Source organism: Hydra vulgaris, chromosome 03, assembly GCF_038396675.1.
Source record: "Hydra vulgaris chromosome 03, alternate assembly HydraT2T_AEP".
Lineage (NCBI taxonomy): Eukaryota > Metazoa > Cnidaria > Hydrozoa > Anthoathecata > Hydridae > Hydra > Hydra vulgaris.
In genome coordinates, this window is record NC_088922.1 from 33,364,774 (window position 1) to 33,384,588 (window position 19,815).

The window sequence follows — 19,815 nt, forward strand, 5'->3', positions numbered from 1 at the left end:
ATTAAAAATATAAAAAACATAAAATTATAAAAAAAGTTTTAATTGATATTAAATTAATTTTGATACATATTAAACTTCATTACTTATTTAACTGTGATGTCTGTTACAAAAATTCATATATTTTTTCTGTACCCTGTTTTTTTAAAAACTATCATTTCAAAACCAATTTGCTCAACTTAATTCTAATAATAAGGTTCATGAGTTTAGGGTTTAGGAAAAGTTGCCAATAAGATGAAAAAATAGGTTAAAAAAATGAGTGCCTCCTCGACAGTTGACTTCTGCTTGACTCCCCATCCCTCTTGCTTGACTCCCCTCCTCTCAGTCTTGTGGAGGTGAATTTTATTTAAAAAAAGAAAACGTTTAAAAAAGAATTAAATATGAAATAGTATACATTACAGTCTTGAAAACTTTAGCATTAACATTAGATTTGAAGCTGTTATTGTAGGTTATTGTTTATTACATAAGCTGTTATTGTAGGTTATTATTTATTACATAAGCTGTTATTGTAGGTTATTGTTTATTACATAAGCTGTTATTGTAGGTTATTATTTATTACATAAGTTTATATAATTTTTTTTTAATGTATAGTATTCACACAATTTTTTTTTTTTTTTGTTATTTCACCTCCCCAAGGCCCAGAAGGCCACTACAGATGAGGAGGCTACTTAATTGTGGTTATAACCCTCTCTCAACTCTATAACTAGGAAACGCGAACCTTGACGAACAAGGCCGCTGCGCGGAGAAACAAGTTGAGCGCGGTACTACCAGGGACGTGGTGGGGATCGAACTCGGAACCTCTCGCTTATGAAGCGAGCGCACTACCACTACACCACTACCGCAAAATTAAGTTGTATGTAATTGATTTTGTATAATTTTTTATTAAAAATATCTTTTAAAACATTATTAAGCTACTTCATGTTATTCTGCATAAAACTTGAAATAATATACAAGTTATGTATTATTTTTGTACTTTTTTAAAAGGCTGAATTGCGAGCAAATGTGTTCATTGCACTTGAAGAACAAAATTCTAACTTGCAGGTAAATTAAGTTGTATTTAAATAAATTATCCGATATTATTAACTACATCTATATACAGTTTATACAATTGGTTTATGAAACTTCAAAGGGAACTCCATTTGTCGAGACAAGTAGTGTTCATGTTAAAGAAAATGTTTAAAAAAAATGTCTAAGCTATTTTTTTTTTTTGATTAAAACTAAATAATAAAGGCATACCAATAAAACTAAAATTGTTGTTTTAGTCGAAGCTTGCCTTCATTTTTTCTTGGTTCTCGGAGTCTTTATAATATATGATGCAATCTGCAGACTGTATAATTCATTTCATACGTGTTTAATTCAAAATAATTTCAGTATATGACGTTATTGTGAATTTTTTTTTTAAGTTATTGTAGTAATTTTTTTGTCACAATTAGCAAATCATGTTTGTATAATCATATTGTATAATTATAATAAATCATATTGTATTTTTTATTAAATCCAAAAAAAATTTTGTGATACAATTAAAAATAAAATATTTGGTTTTGAGATTTCAGTAGCGCAACTTATTTTTAACAATTGTAAGTATAATCTTTATTTAGATTTTTATATTCAAAAGTTAGCGTACTTTCACATTTTAATGAATATATTATATCAAATTTATTTTGTAAAGTTTGTTTTGTTTATTTTATCAACTTTTCAGAGTTTTCAGAGTGATAAGGTTTTGTTTTACTTTTTTTTTGCATGGGTATATGTACACTCAACTGCAACTACTTAAGTAAACTAAAATTTACAACAATATTTTGTAATGTAACTGTTAATAAAGAACAATATTAGTTTAAATAAATAAATAAACTTTGAATAAAACATTTAAAATTATATTAAAATAGTGTCCCAATGGCAGATTCGAACCTCCTACTTAGACAACCGTGCCTCATAATTAGAGCATTATAATATCCACTGCACTACACTAATATGTCTAATAGGAAAAAGTAATGTATTCAATCATGTTTACATTCATACGATCAACAAATAATTTTTATTTTTATTTTTTGCCTTTAATTTGCTTATTTGATGTTTTTAAAAGAACATCAAATAAGCAAATGAATAAATTTATATATATTTTTAAAATCTTTTTCTTTATCTTTTAAAAAATATCTTTTATAAAAGATATATTAATTTAAAAATAAATCCTGACGATTGATGAACCAAATATATTGTTTTTAGTATTACAAATATTTTTTGGAATTTAGTGAAAAATTATACAAATGATTGTAGTAAAATTAAAAAACTTCGATATCTAAAAAAAAAAATCCACAATGATGTCATTAACTGAAACTGTTATGAATGTTGTTAAATTGTTAAGTTTTGTTGTTAACTGTTTTTGTGACTTGAATGCTCATCACACTAAATGGCTTGGTTCTAGAGTCAGTGACACTGCAGACGTTAAAGCCCACAACTTTTGCCTTTCTCAATCTCTAACACAAATAATCAACTTTCCAACTCACTTTCCAGACAATCTGAATCAATTACCTTCTCTACTTAACTTATGTCTTGTTTCAGATCTTAGTCACTGAGAAGTTTCTCCACATTCACCCTTAGGTGCTTCTGATCACGGTTTTATTTTTCTAAGACTATTATCTCATTCTTTTTCATCATCAGGATCCTCTTATCATTATACATCTTACAACGACCTTAAAGCTGACTGGGGCTCATTTTGTGATTTTCTTCATGATGATCCTTTAGTAAAAAATTTTCGTCTTCCTGCTGACAAATGTGCTTCTAACGTAACTTCTTGGATTCAGGCAGGTACAGAATCCTTTATTCACTCTTGACCATTCCAAGTCAAGCCTCACTCTTCTCCATGGTTTCTTCTCATTGTGCTGCTGCAATTTCTAATTGTAACCATTATTTTCATATCTATCAGCAAAACAATTCTCCAGAAAACAGGTGTCTGTTTACTACTGCTAAAAACCATTGTAAAAAGGTTTTGTCTAATGCCAAAGACCTATTCTCTGGTCATGAAATCTCAAATTTCATCTCAAAAATTAGGCTCTCGACTTCTTGAGTATCTTCAATAGTATCTATAACAAGGGTAAATCTGTTATTCCACCTCTCTTGTATGGTTCAGATTTTGTCACCTCACTTAAAGACAAAGTTGAGTTGATTGCTAAGAATTTCTCATCAATATCATCTCTTGATTCCACTAGCTGCGTTCTACCTGATATAGTCGTCAAACAGGTTGATCCATTGCTTGACATTTGTATCACTCCAGCTTCTGTATCTAAAGTGATTTCTTGCTAAGACTCTTCTACAGCTTGTGGTCTGGACAACACACCTGTTATAGTCTTACATAAGTGTTCTCTGGAGCTGTTGTCTATACTTTCTTAACTATTTAACAAGTGCTTATCAGAGTATTGTTTTCCACCCTGCTGGAAAGTGGCATCCCTATTTTCACAAAATCTGGAGAATGATCTGACTCATCTAACTATTGTCCCAATAGTTTTCTTACTATCATGAGCAAGGTTTTCGAGTCTTTAATTAACAAACACTTAATCTCTCATCTTGGAATTAATAACTTTCTGATCATCAATATGAATTTCGATCTTCTTGTTATACTGCTGGTATGTTAATGGTAATAACTGATAGGTTTTATTGTGCATTAGATAGATGTGGTGAGGCTAAGGCTATCACTCTCAAAATTTCTAAAGTTTTTGATAAAGTTTAACATGCTGGTTTTTTCCATAAACTCTCTTCTTTTAGCGTATCAAGTAACATCTTTAAGATTATTGTATCCTTCCATACCAATTGTAGTATAAAAGTTGTTATTGATGGACAGCACTCTTCTATACTCTTTTTAATTTACATTAATGATCTCCCAAAAATTTTTACATCTAAGGGGGCATTGTTCGCTGATGATACTACCATTTATTCTTGTCTTGATAAGAAACCAACATTCTCTGATTGCTTGGAGAAGGCATTTGAGTTTGAAAATGATCTCTTTTCTGCTACAGCATGGGGTTCTCAGTGGCTGGTGATTTTTAACTCAGATAAAACTCAATTTTTTCAGCTTATTGTTATCACAATAATCTAGATCTTCCTATATTTATGAACGGTAATGTACTCAATGAGTCATTTACCCTTCATCTTCTAGGATTAACTCTTACTCCAATCTTTCTTGGAGACCATATATTAAATCCATTGCAAAATTAGCATCTGCTAAGGTTGCATCTCTTTATCGAGCTTGACATTTTCTTACTCCGGATTCTATTCTTTATCTGTATAAATCTCAAATCCGGTTTGGTATGGAATACTGTTGTCATATCTGGGGTGGATCTTCCAATGACGCCCTTTCTCTTTTAGACAAGGTGCAAAAATGTGTTGTAAACATAGTTGGACCTGTTCTTGCAGCCAAGCAAGCATTTTCACATCATCTTAATGTTGCTTCTCTTTCTTTTTTCTATAAGTACTATAATGGGCACTGCTCTAAAAAGCTAGTATCTCTTATACCATCTACTAAAATTCATTTTGGTGTTACTTGTCATTCAATCAAGTCCCATCTTTTTACTGTGACTGTTCCCAAGTGCTCCAAAAATTCTTATTCATCTAGTTTTTTTTCCTCGCACATCAGTCCTTTCGAATTCCTTCATCTTGTTTTCCTGATTCATATAATTTACAATCTTTTAAGTTGTCTGGTAATCGTTATCTTGCTCTATAAATTTCATCTTTTCTCTTTCAGTCACTTCTAACTCTAAAAGTAGTCGCTTTCAGCCTTTTTGGAAGTAAAGATGCTGGAAAAAAAAGAATAATGCTCTGATAATTTTTCAACTTTTATAAAATATTGTAGGACTTGTGGCCATGGACTCTTAGAGTATTAGTTTGACTTTTTGAAGGACAATTTAAATATTCAAAGGTTATTTGTTTTTAGAAACACAAATTGTTAAAGGAACGATAGAACAAAATATTTTTGTTAAGTAACTTAAACTTTGGTTAGTTTTTGCTACATGTTTTAAGTTATTAAAATTAAGTATTTAATAGTTTTATTAAAATCATGCAGCAAGTAATGGAGTTTATTATTGTTTAAATATTTATTTACTTGACATTTTTTTATGAAACATTTTTATTTTATATGTATTTTTTCATTAATTTACATATACAATTTTTTAAATTTTGATAAGCAGCACAATGTCATGGATATGAATTGGTATAATAAATTGTATAAACTATATACAAAAATTTTACATACATCCCTATGGGTTGCACCATACACCACAATTTTCGCAAAAAATTAAAAATTTTTAATTTAAATCTCTTAATTTTATTTAATTTATGTAATACTAATTTTTAAGTTTTTCGTTATATTTTTTCTAAGTTTTAGTTACAATTTTTCCTTTGATAACTTTAATATAGGGTTTTACATTCTATATTATATCTTGCTTTGATTTTATCTTGCTAAAATAATCTGACAACAAAGGAATAATAAATAAAGGAATAAAAGAAAAATAAAGCAGCTGAACCTTGCTATAATAAAGTTTATGTTAATTTATAACAATTTGTACAAGTTGCATTAAATTTTAATAATATTTTATTTAATTCTTTTTAGCGTCTATATTTGTTATATATTTTTTAGTATAAATGTATATATTTTATTTCTTTGTAATTAAAAATAGTATATAATTAATAAAAAGTAACAAAAGCATTATATATGGCAGCATTTCATACTCACAGTAATTTTAACAGCTTTACATTTAGACAAGGTTCTAAATTTTCAACAGCAATGATACCTACAAAAAGAGATATAAAAGATTCCTTTTATGTACACAGAAATAAAGATTTTCCAACAATCAAAGCAGAAGGTCTTTTCTCAAAAGTATATAAAGTGCTAATGAAAGAATGGGATGGACTTGTTAGGCAAAAGCAACACAAAAATCAACTTGGACCACTTATCAAACTTACATCTACTTTAAAAAAAACTAAAACATGAAGAAAAAAATTTATAACAAGGCAACAGTAGTTAAATACACATGAAAATCTTGAGAAAGAGATGGATTGCATTACTGATGATAATTTGTATGAATATGAGGAAGAAAATTAAATGAATCTAATGATGAAAATGATAAACTTTATAAATCTAATGATAAAAATGATAAACTTTATGAATTTGATAAATTCTTAAACAAATGTTAAATCAAAATAGGATTTTTTTCAATGAACTGGCTATCATGGCAGATCTTTATTGTTTCAGTTGCAGAGCAACTTCTCCTATTGTTAATGCTGCTCTATAAGACATGGGAATACTAAATGAATCAAATGAACGAGAACAAGAGAATGATTTCGTGTCGGACAAAAAAATGTAATGGAGAGAAAATGTGAAAATTTGAAATTACAATGTATTGGTTTTGATGGAAGGCAATACAATAACAACTTCAGGGACAGTTAAAGAAGAACATATTACAATAGTTGGATAATTAACAAGCAGCTATATAGATCATCTAACACCTAATAATGGCATATCTGGTTGCATTACTAATGAAATTCTCCATTTAATATTTGAAACTGGCAGTAATGGTTCTTTAAATGCAATCTTACATGATGCAACTGTAGTAAACACTGGTAAGTTTGGAGGAGTGATAAAACTAATAGAAACAAAACTTGATAAACCAATCCACTGGCTCATTTATCAACTCCATTTAAATGAACTTCCATTTAAACATGTGTTTGAGTTGATTGATAGAAAAACTTGTTGCCTGGCATCATTTAAAGGAGATATTAGTAAAAAATAAAAGATGCTTTTCATTTACTTGCTGATAACATCCTCAGTACATTAAGCTCAGATCAAAAATATTTTTATTGTATCTGTTTATCTGTTCAATCAAGAGAGGTTTTAAATAAAGTATCTAAAAAACAGCAAACCGTTTTCTATGTTTATATATTTCTACAGTAATGCTGACAATGAGGAACTTGACTTAGTTACAATTATTATGCAATGCTATTTAATATGGATCCATCCACCAGATTTAATATAATGATATGATTTAATACATCTATTGACAAATAATATGATTTAATATGGATCCATCCACCAGGATGGATCCATATTAAATCATATTATTTGGCAATAGATGGCGCTCAAAGTTTATGGTATCTGGCTCAATTAATAAGAAATGCAGTTATTGATGTAAATTGCAAGGAGGTAATGGAGCAAGTTTAAAAAAAAACTCATATTTTGCCAGTACTGAGAATATATTATTGGGAATGGTAAATGATGAAAGAAAAGAAGTTAGAACTGCAGCCATACAAAGGATACCCAAAACTAAAAATACTAATGAACACAATAGACATTTTAAACTTCCTGCAACACTAAATCTTTGAGCTAAAGTTTACAGTGAATTGGTAAATTGTGGCATTGAGAAGATAATTCACCACCTTAGGGATCGTCCATAAATTACGCAATGCAAAATATATTTTAAAAACAAAAGTAGAAGATATTAAGCTTGTTTACATAGCGATTTTCATTAAACTTAATGAGTTTTTTTAATTTTATTTAAGTTAAGACTCTGCAAGTGAAAACTTTTGATCTTTTTTGTTTTGTTTATTGTGAAAGTTTGCGTTACATAATTTATGGACAATCCCTTAGCTGAATATCTTTTCAAATCAAAATATTTTAAAAGCCAAAAAAACTGAAGTGTCCACATTAATGTCTAAAATGTTAGCATTTCAATTCCAAACTTTTGTAATCATTTTCAAAAATCTTTTTAGTGTGGTCTATTGTTTGTTTTCTTTTGTATCAATGGTGCAAAGATTGACAACAGCATCCTTATCATCTATTAAGTACTGTGCATTAATACCTAGGTTGATTTTTAAATAGATCAAGATTTTTGATATTACATTTTTAATTTCTTTGCAATACTTTATGACAGTTTTGGAAATTTGTGTTCCCATTATCTCTATCAAGTATAAATCGGAACTGAGAAGCTACTTTTCTGCTTTTGTATGTCTTCCCGATTATGTCTGAAAAAAACATTTCAGAATTAATAATTTCTAACATTTTGATATAACACTTTTTTTCAAGTTTTATTTTTGACAAAGAAATTGAAAAAAACAAACATTAAAAATGGTTTATTTAGCCGATTTCAAAATTTGTACTTTGTCTATTTATATTATCTTGCTGAGGTGGAAAACACACTATAACTACTTTGAAGAACTTGGATTGCCTGTAAATTACTTTTTTTTTGTTTTTTTTCTTTTTTTTCTCTCAAGTTATTTGTCTTTCTATAATTTCCATCAAGATCATCATGCTTTCTCAATTTTTTAAATATTTATCCCCCTAAAGCTGAGAAGGTCTGTATAGTTGTCGAGTTACTCATTTTATTTTCAGTTAACAGTTATAGCTGATTAATAGATCGTTTAGCATATTATTAAAAAATCATAAAACATTTTTTTTTTATGGTTTATAAATTTATAAAATTTATAATAATTTCAATATAAATAAAATTTATAATAATTTCGTAAATTAATAATGAATTAACTTCAACTTTTAAACTTGCATAAAAATATATTTTTAAATAAATTTTATTTTCATAATTAGTCATAATTAACTATAACAACTTACCATTTATTGTTACTTTTATTTGTCCAAAAACAAAGGTTAGCGCTTTTAATTATTTCTCAATATCTTGTTATTGAATAAAATGGTCTCAAAAGTATCAAAATTAAGCTTAATTATATAGTCTTTGCAAAAGAATAAATTTTTTCCATAATTAAGGAGATATAAAATATGATATTCGTATTAAATTATTTTGTTCATGTTTTACTTTATTTTTGTACGTTATTTTATTTTTATAATTGATACCATCTAAAGTTGTAAAATTTGATTATTGGAATTTTAAATCATTGTGTGTGATCATGTTATACGAATAATTTAACTTTTTGCTCTTTTTTTATTTTTTATTTTTTTGCTCTTTATCCAGTTTTAAAACAGTTAATTTTTTATGATTTTTACTTGTCTGTCTGAATTTTTCAATCTTTCTAAAATTGTGGTTTTTAGAAATTTATATGCTTTCAGTAACTACCATTGATGTTTTTAATATAGTTTTTCAATATTTTTTTATCGACTTTTTCCATTTAAAATAGAAGATTAATTTTAGTTTGTAGGAAAAATTAAAAAAAAAAAACTTATGACATCTTTTTGAACTTTTTTAACAAGAAATGTTGCTATTAATGCTTTTTTAGAAAAACTTTATTTTATTCAAAAGAAACTTAAAATAAAACAAAGATGAAATAAGAAAGATGAAATAAGAAAGATGACATAAAAATAGTTTGTTTGGTGGAGAAATTAATTGTTTCAACATTCACCAATTTTCAACTGATGCACACATAGTAAAAGATCATATTTTCTTTGTTAAAAGAAAATATGATCTTTTACTATGTGTGCATCAGTTGAATTATTAACTGATGCACACATAGTAAAAGATCATCAGTTGAATTATTAACTGATGCACTATGTGTGCATCAGCTGTATTATTGAATTCCGTGTTTGTTCAGCAGCAGAAAATTATTAACAAATAGTGTCAATAATACACTTTTTATTGAATGTCCAAATAAAAAAGTCAACATGCAATGAAAACATCCTTTCACATCAGACATAACCAAAAAGCATTAGTATTAGTTTTGTGTGCAAAAATCAATAGTTTAGTTGTAGGCAAAACTATGCATTGACAATAAGTAACTTATTATGTAAAAAAGAAACAAGTTTGTTTCGTGCTGTAAGAGAACTATATTGACATTACTCATTACCGAAGACAAAAAATGGAGCAAAGAGCAATTAAATTTTTCAGTAGAATAATGGAAAACGATTATCTTTAGTAATGAGTCCAATTTTGAAGTTGTTAACAAAAATTTGTTTGTGGCAAAAATATGGAGAACCAATTGATGCAACACATAAAAAATTGTTTTCAAAAAGGGGTGGTCTTGTTGGCATATGAAGACAGATATTGGTTGTCATAAAATCTATGAAGAATGATTGAAACAGTATTGGTATCTTATATATTTTCAAAAAGGCACTTATCTAGTTATGATTTGTTTAAGGCTTAGTTATGATTTGTTTAAGGCTTATGATTACTCGACTTAATCCTAATGGAAAATTTATGGTGGTGAATTATTTACTAACCGAATAGCAAATACCTAGTCACAAAAGGTTCAAAAAGGTTGCAAGAAAAATATAGTTTGAAATTCCAATCATCATGGTTTAAATTTAAAATTATCTAGGTATCCTAGGTATGGATAAAAATCCTTTTATTCCAAAAGTGATAGTGCACTTGCAATCTGTCTACTAATACATTGAGTTTATACTAATAATAGATAGTTTAAATTAATAATTGATTGTTTTAATTTATTAAATTTTTTTTTTAAGTTTTATTTCAATTTCAATCCGTTACATTTAGAAGAAAACTGTATCAAACAAAGAATTAAAAGCTTTTTTAGAAACAAATGAAGGTATCTAAATATTTTTTGTTGTTTTCCTGAAAAAAAATTGTTTGTATGGTTAAACTTTTACTTTTTATAAATATATACTAACTTACTAACCCTCTGGTTCGATTTTGTCTGACTAGGAAGTTGGGTTAATATTTGACCCAAAACTTCACCATTTTTTATACTTAAAAGATGATAAATTTTCTTCCTACTTTCATATCACCAAGTTTAAGTTATTGTACTTTACATCTCTATCATTATTTACCTTCACCTGGTATATTTTCAAATTATCAGTTGTCAAGTTAGTATTTTAAGCTGTATTTATATCATCAGCCATCTATAATTATATCATACTGTTTTTTATAAACATATTAATCTGATATGTTTAGCAAAAACAGTCCTGATAAATAAAACCAAGATACCTTAGAAATAATCTTTAGGTTTCTTTAAAACTTTAGTAACTGAATAAAAAAACTTCATTTCATTATTGAAGTTAAGGTTGGTACACAAACATGAAAACATAAATAAAATAACAAGAAGTGCTACAAAGATTATGAGGAATTTATAATAACTAGTAATACTAATGAACTCGATTTCCAAGGTTTGAGTTTGTTATGCATTGCATAATCAGTTATGAGTTTTTCTACTCAAATAAAAGGTTTCACACCATTTGAACATCTGCTCAACCTAGTTGATAACAACAATAAGAGTTATATTACTTTATCATAGTTAATTTGTAATTTTGCTTTGTGAGCTTTTATATTGCAAATTAGCTTTATTATTATCTCCTATTGCCAATCAATTAAAATTTTCTATTTTTTCAATATGTTGAGGCTAAAATATATTTATATTTTTGGAAAAGTTTTTGTTCCTGAAAAATTAAATAATAATGTAAAATATTATTTTGTTATTATTCTATTATCTTTTTTTAATAATATTTTTATTGTTATATTATTAGGCCTTGTCACAAGGTTATGCGGCATAGCAAAAAGACCATGACACATATAAATGTAACTTTACTCAGCTTTGATATTTATTAGGGATGTCACAAATAGTGATTTTGCCAAATACCAAATATTCGGCTGCTGAATATTTGGCAATACTTAATTATTTTGAAAATGACAGCCTGTTTTATTAAAGTGCATATCTTAACTACGCTGTGTTTTAGTTTTATTTGTGACTAGGCACAATAATGAAGCAAATAATGTCACAGTGTGCATTATTTGTTGACCATTGCATCAAATTGTTTTAACTATAGTTATGTATAAAAATATCATACTTTTTAACCATTCAAAAAGATTACAAAAATGACCAGCTTAGGTATATTTTCATTTCTGAGGTAATTTCAGAGGTTACTATAGATAGATATAGCACAATGAGCTCCAAACTAATTAAAAATAATATTTTCACTACAACCTGAATCTAGAGCATGGTTTAAGTTTGATGAGAATGTCAATTATACAGCTACCATTTTTTTAAAGCCCATTGCAAAACTAATTTCAAGGGATTAGTTAAAACAAAACAAGCATAAAAAAATTTAATGCTATAAGAAAGACTGTGATGTGTGATGCATATCACAATCTTTCTCAATGAAAGATTAAGTCAGCAAAGGTAAATCCCTCTCAGTGAAAAGCTGCTTGACAGGGATGAGCAATAACCGGTGTCTAGTAGCACTGGTAATGATTTATCTCCACTTCGTAAGAAAAATAAATATACAAGGAAACAATCAAATCATTTTCCAAAAAAAAATGTACACATATGGAAGATGTGGGAAAAAAAAGTCCAATTACTATCAAACTTAGTTTTAACATGAAACTGTTTACTTAAATTGGACAGCAACCTTTTACAAGTGGCGGTCAGCGAATGCAAAACATTATCCTAACAGAATTCTCTAAAGTTTTCCTATTATTTGTCGGTGAGAGTGTAGATAGTGAATAGCTATTTTTGACAGTATGAATAATTAATGAGAAAAAGCGCATTTATTTGCTATTATTAAACATTTTTATCATAACATACCACCTAAAGAGTTTAAGTATCAAATATGTTAATTCAGTCTTTCACAGGAAGATGTGCGATTGCATGTCTGTATATGACCACGCAAAGAATAATATGTTTTGATGATTTGACCACGGCTTTTGACATATTTTCAAAATTTAAAAATGTGCTACAAAAATTTACCTCAACTTACCTAAAAAAAAAACTTCGAAAAATAAAAATAAATCTTAACAAAAGAGAAAGAAAAAAAAATACTTAACTAAAGCAAAAACACAAAATATATTTATATATAATCCAACTAAAACAAAACTCATTAAACTAAAATACTTAGTCTATTTAATTTAGGCATTAAAAAACCATTTCAATCTTTGTTTTAACATTTATACTTTGTTTTTTTCTATTTAATATGTTTCAAACGATAAAAATTTCTTATAAAAAATACATTATTGTATAAACAAAAAAAACATCAGTTTATTAATACTTATTTTAAAAATTCATTAGTATTTCGTTACTTCATTGAAAAACATTTTGATAATATAAAAATATTTAAGGTCACACTTATTTAATTGTAACGGCTTTTTAAAACATTTGCCTTTTTTCAACAAAATTTTGTTTATCTTTTTAAATGTATAAACTTTAATTATTCTTATATTAAAATTCGCTAAAGAGACTTTCGTTGTCGTAGAATGTCATAGTTTATAAAAGCAAAATAATTTTTCATTTTTTAATAACGTTTATTATAGAAATGCACACTTGAACAATTTATATATTATAAATTAAAAAGATATATAGAACTTTCAATTATATTTAAAAAAACAACCATTATCATCAAATTGTTACTTTATTTAAAAGCATTTTGCTAATATAAAGACATTTGTTAAAAAGTTTTGATGTAATAAATTTTCACTTTTTTAGAATATTTTTCATTTAGCGCATTTTTAAAATGTTTTTTGAAATAGCCGCGGTCGAATCGCCATAACAAAATGTAATTTGCCTGGTCATATAAAGACGTGCAGTCGCACGTCTTCCTGTGAAAGACTGCAATCGTTTGTTAAAATAAAAAAAATAGTTTTATTTAATCCTTTTTTTTTTGTTGCAACCTGGTATTTGGTATTTGGCCGAATAGTTTGCAATATTTGGCTGAATACCAAATAGTAAATAAGTAGCCAATACTGAATAGACACTGAATATATGTGACATCATTATATTGCACCCGAATTTTAAATTACATTGCAAATAAATTTACTTTTAAACCACTTTAAAAATCATTCAAACAATATAATTATAACCCAAATTACAAACGAAAATTAATTTTAGTATTTAAAAAGCTTTATTTCTTTAATATTTATTTGTTAAAATAACTATATATGCATATATAGCACATATATATTCATATCGCATATATGTACTATCTTTGGTTTGCATTTTTTTTTTACTTAAGGGTAGAGATTTTACTAGGGGAGAGTTGTTAATAAGTGAATTTCTTAACTTTTAATTACTAAATCTCTTTAATATTTTATTTATTAAAGCTTTATGTATAACATAGCTATCTTTTGCTTTTTTAACTTGAGGGGGGATATGAGGGGGATTGAGGGGGGAAGTTGTTAAAAAATGAGTTTCTTAACTTTTAGCTATTAAAATTAGTTTATTGACCGAGCCAATTATTTTATAAACTTATTTTATAGCAATAAACTTATTTTATAGCAATAAACTTATTTTATAGCATGTTTATAGATTTTATTAATAAATAATAAGATAATCATGAACTTAATAAATATAAATTGTGTCATAAAAACTTTTTGTGATATAAACAACTTATAAGAGTTTTTACTATGTTAAATTAGTAATAAATTTAAATATTTATAAAACAGTAATAAATTTAAATATTTATATAACATCATGATTTTATAACAATAAGTTTTTCATTTCATTAATTGTTATGAATACAAAATAAATAAAAATAAGACTTTCTACAAACATATCATCTTCAGTGTCAAGGACTTAGGTAATAATACATGTTTGTATTGTTATTTGTTTTTGAATTTTTGACATTTTAACCTTCTTTGAGTCACTGGAAATTTTCTGCGTTTTTCATGTATTTTTAAAATAATACCATCGTAGTCTTCTTTTGATCAAACTTTTTCAAGAAAATCAAAACTCTTGTTTTTGAAAATAACTACAAGATAATCAGTGAGAAACTAAGCAATCAAATAGTATATAGTTGCTCCTTGTTTATCTGCTAAAATATTTGTTACAGTGCTAAATGTTCTCTCTAATTCTGAGTTTGATCTTGATATGCATATAATTAAAGAAACTATTAATCATAGATTTAAAAACTCATTCATTTTATGATTAAAAATCACTTTCCACAGATTTTGTACCGGATGTAAATCAAACTCTCAGTCATAACTAAGACTCAGTTTTTTTTACTCTCATATGGCAACATCATTTCAAAACCAGATTTGTATTTCAAAACCAACATTTGTGTTTCGAAACCAGCATTTGTGTTTCAAAACCAACATTTGTGTTTCAAAACCAGCATTTGTGTTTCAAAACCAGCATTTGTGTTTCAAAACTAGCATTTGTGTTTCAAAACCAGCATTTGTGTTTCAAAACCAGCGTTTGTGTTTCAAAACTAGCATTTGTGTTTCAAAACCAGCATTTGTGTTTCAAAACCAACATTTGTGTTTCAAAACCAGCATTTGTGTTTCAAAACTAGCATTTGTGTTTCAAAACCAGCATTTGTGTTTCAAAACTAGCATTTGTGTTTCAAAACCAGCATTTGTGTTTCAAAACCAACATTTGTGTTTCAAAACCAGCATTTGTGTTTTAAAACCAGCCTTTGCATTTCAAAATCACTAATTTTTGTAGTTTTTGCCACTCAAAGTCTTTATCTTTGGATATTCGCATAGAATTTCATCAAATTTTTTCATGGGTGGCCTATGTGATCGACCAAATGTATTAAATCTTAACTTTTCTCAATCTGCAATCTTCTAAAATCTATCATAAAAAATAATTTTACATTTACACACACACGAAAGCTCTTAAGTTGATTAATGAGTATTTTATATATTTTACATTGAGTATTTATACATTTTATAGAATATAAAGTATTTTATTTCATTAGTTTTTTCATTATTTCAAATACTAACTTATTATAACTCAGCATTTTTCTTCTCCATACTTTTTTAAAGATTCTCTTTACGAGGACAATGAACTTGTATCACCATTGCTTCATGAATTAATGTTATTTTTCACAATATTCAGCAATTATATGTTTCATCATCTCTGTTCATTATATATTTATGATATTTTGCTTATTTATTTATAAGTTCATTCATTATTTGAGAGTTTATCCATTTTGAGCGTTTTATGTTTTTGAAGTTTTTGTATATTATTGTTGATACTAGTTTTAAGTTTATTGTAAAAGATGTCCCATCATTGGCCTTGAATGTTGAGCAGAGTTTAATACTTGCAAGGTCTTCGTTAGTTTTGTTATAGTTACTGTTTGTGTATAAGTATTTTATATAAATTGGCAGTAAATTTGCAATAGATTCAATTAAATTGATTTTGGCCTAATGTAACACACATGTTGTGTTAGAAAACAGTTGTGAATAGTTTTGATAAATGTATTTGAGTTAGTTTAAAACAAAAATTACTTCATTACCAAATCATTTGAACTAATTACTTCATGACCATATTGTTTGAACTATTTACTTCATGACCATATCGTTTGAATAAAGGCTAATTACTTAATTAGATATCAGTTATTTAAATAAAACAAAAAATTTTTAGCTCAATGTAAATAGCACTACGCTTAATGCTTTATCACCTGCAAGTATCTTCATGTTTTAATATATAATTTCAATATGAGCTTTATAATAATCATTTCTTCTGCACTAATAACTGATAAAGGAATGTCTGACATTTAAAATTTTTAACTTGACCTTTTTCTCCAAATGAACTAAAAATAGCAGAGGTTTTCTAAAGTTGTGATGTGCTGAGCAAACTAGAGGTCACATTTTTGTCCTCAAAATTTAACAAGGTCAACAATAAATTACTGTTTTCATACTATTTTTAAAAACAGCAGTTTATTGCTGTCCTCAAAAAATTGGCGTCAGGTCTGCACAAAGTTTTTAATACAAAAGTTTCACTAAAACAATATAAAAACAAGGTAAACAATAGCATATAAAGATGGAACCATCTTTATATGCATTGAATTTGATGTATAGTGCAAAGGGAAGTAAAAATTAAAATCAAATTATATTTTGATAATTACAACAAAAAACTTTTTTCTGTTATAATATGGAAAGTATAATTTTTTCTGTTATAATATGGAAAGTATAATTTTTTGAAACTGCCGTGTGCTCTTGGTTGATTTTAGAAACATTTTTCGAATCATAAAAAATTTTTGTTTAATAGTAAGAAAAAAAAATCAGATTTGAAACTATACTTTAATAACTAAAAATTGTTGAATGTGAAATTAATATAAAAAGTACTCATATTATGTCAAATAAAATTAAACATAATGAAAGTGAAAGTCACTTTTTTTTTATTTCAGCTCAGTTAAGGAATTATCATTTAAATAAAAAGTTTTTTAAACTTTTGCCTTTTTTTTAATCAAAAAATTCAAAATTTAAAATGTTTTTTTACATTATTTACAACTTAATGTTGTTTACAATAGTTGCAACTTATTGTTTTCTAAATAAATGTCATATAAACAATATTAAATGACAGTTTAAGTATTTCAAGAAATAACAGTTTGGTGTAATGTAATTTGTTTAATTTTTAGATTTTGTACGTAAAATATGTACAGTGCAACGCTTCTTAACAAATTTATATAGTTCAAAACTCTATATAAATTAACAGTTAAAAATTTTCCTCTAAACCAAAAATTTTGCTGTGGTATTTTGTTAGTGCCTCATTTACTCGGAGGTGAATTTTAAATCAAATAAAACTTAATTTTTTTTTTAGTTAATTATTGTTGCAAATTTTTATACCTGTTTGCATATATTATACATATAAATTCATTTTTAGGTTTACTGTTTTATGCCTTGCCTTCTTTTTACCAGTAACTCTCCAAGTTATCTAATTTATGGCTGTTGTCTTTATTTTATGGTGTGTTGTCTTTATTTTCAAATTTCAATATTATGTAATAGGTCTATTACATAATATTGAAATTCTTCTTCTTTTTAATAACTTAAGAAAAAAAAAAGGCTTATTTATTAAACAAAAATCAGATAAAAAGTATTTCCTATCTAAAATAAAAAAAACTTTCTCAGTAATGACAAAAATTTGGCTAACTTAACGTTTAACTTTACTTATTAATTGTTATTTGTTTACCTTAAGTTTACTTTAAATCAATCAAAAACAATATTTTGTTTTCAAATAATCTTATTTTGTGTGTAAAGCTTTTAAGTTTTATTATGAATTCTGTTGCTTTTTTTTTAAATGTTAATTTATTTTAAATGTTTCGATCATAACTAGATTTAAAGTATTCATTTCTACAAATGTTTTTCAGTAATGGTTACCAATATTTACATTTTCAATTAATCTCTGATACTTATCAGATACTTAACTGTCAAAGTGATTAATAAGCAATTGTCTCAGGAACAACAACATCTCTTGTATCTATAATCTTGCAGTTTTCAGTGTTTGTTTGCATTTCTAATTTTTAAAAGTATAAATAGAGTTTGACGATTTCGGTTACTTCCGAAACAGTTACTTTTAGTTAGCAATAACTGCGGTAACTTGAGCATAACTCAAGGTAATTTGAGCGTAACTTATGGTAACATTGGGTAACTTTTAATTTAAAAAGGTAAGTTAAAAAAATTGACAACTACTATTGATAGAATGTGAGAAGAATTTATACATTATCAATAACACTCTCGCAGATTTCATTTAAGTTGTTTGCGGACAATTATTTAAAAGAAAATAAATTTTATTTTTATTTTATCACTTTCCTTAGTCAAAATAAATTTAAAACTTAAAAGATAATTCTGGAATCAAAGTCGCGTGAAAAATTAATTAAAAATATAAAATTCATTATTTTCATTGGTGTCAATTTTAAACTTTACAAGGTTTTTACATTTGAAATTCAAGAATATATAGTTTTATTCTCTGCTAAAAAAGGTGGTCTCTAAGTCAAATCATAAAAAGAGCTTAATAAAGTCTCCAATCTTCTTCAATATAGCTTTTATTGCAAAAGTAATTTTGTTGATCTTCCTTGTCTAATAAAGATGAATTGATGTAAAGAAAAGCTAATTTTTCCATATTTTCATTTACTAGTCTTCTCTTTCCATGAATGAAATAATATGTACTCCAAACTCTTTCACTAGAAGCAGAAGATGTCGGAACTGTGAATAACCTGATTTCAATTTTAGATAAATTTAGAAATTTGCTATTTCCAACAATTGCAGTATTAAACATTTGACATTTTAAAAATTTATTCTTTGGTACTGTCTGACATAAAAACAAATTGTGTTAAATATTCATTAAACTCAAAAATAGCAAAACTAATTTCTCCTTTTGAATCATAAAATATTATAAAATATTTTTTTAATTGTTTCTAAGTGTCTAATTTATATGAACCAATCATGTCATCACTAGCATATATTGGTGATAAAACAAAAGCAAATCCCATAGATTCTGTATGGATAAAGGCCCCCCTTTCTTATATTAACCTAAACATTATTCCTGAATCTAAATCATGTTTTTCAAAATAACAGAGGAGTCTTTTAAAATTGTTGTAAATGTTTGCTAAATCATAGTTATCACTTTTTTCCAATTATATTACTTGGAAATTTCAGTATAGTTGATAAGCTTTTGTCTTTTTTCCAAAACTCACAATCAGAAACAATTTTTATAATGTTTTTTCTCTGATTCTTAAATATTTTGACGTTATGTGATCCTCAATTGAGAGTTCAATAATAAATTTAGCATTCATTAATTTTGATAAACAATCATAATGAGTATACCAACGAGTGTCAACAGGAATCACTAAAGTATTTTGAATTCTATACTAATTTTTTAATTCATCAAACTTATATGAAGCAATATTCTTTTTATAAATAAGACAGTTTGTAAAGCAGATGTCATGTTTCTTTAAAATAATCCAAAGAAATTATATATTTTATGAGTAGATTAATAACGTGAGCAGCACATTTATTAGTAAAAATTTTAGGATACTTACATTCGTTAATATTCCATGCACTTCTCATTGAACTTGTGTTATCAGTTATAATTGAAACAAATTTATCACTTCCTAATTCTTCTACAAACTTTAAAATACCTTCAGTAATAGGTTTTCCTGTTTGAGAAACACCACTAGTGTTTAGACTTAAAAAAAAAAAAAGG

At 26.4% G+C, this 19,815-nt stretch overlaps 1 protein-coding gene across 2 annotated transcripts in view; it reads left to right on the forward strand.

Annotated features, from left to right (window-relative positions):
- Positions 1–19,815, forward strand: part of LOC100208843 (centrosomal protein 43) — a 61,683-nt gene that overhangs the window by 11,459 nt on the left and 30,409 nt on the right. For both annotated transcript variants that reach the window (XM_065792965.1, XM_065792964.1), the window contains exons 2-3: positions 982–1,038; positions 10,437–10,488. In XM_065792965.1, the coding sequence (XP_065649037.1) occupies positions 982–1,038; positions 10,437–10,488 (109 nt within the window). The remainder of the gene's footprint in view (positions 1–981; positions 1,039–10,436; positions 10,489–19,815) is intronic.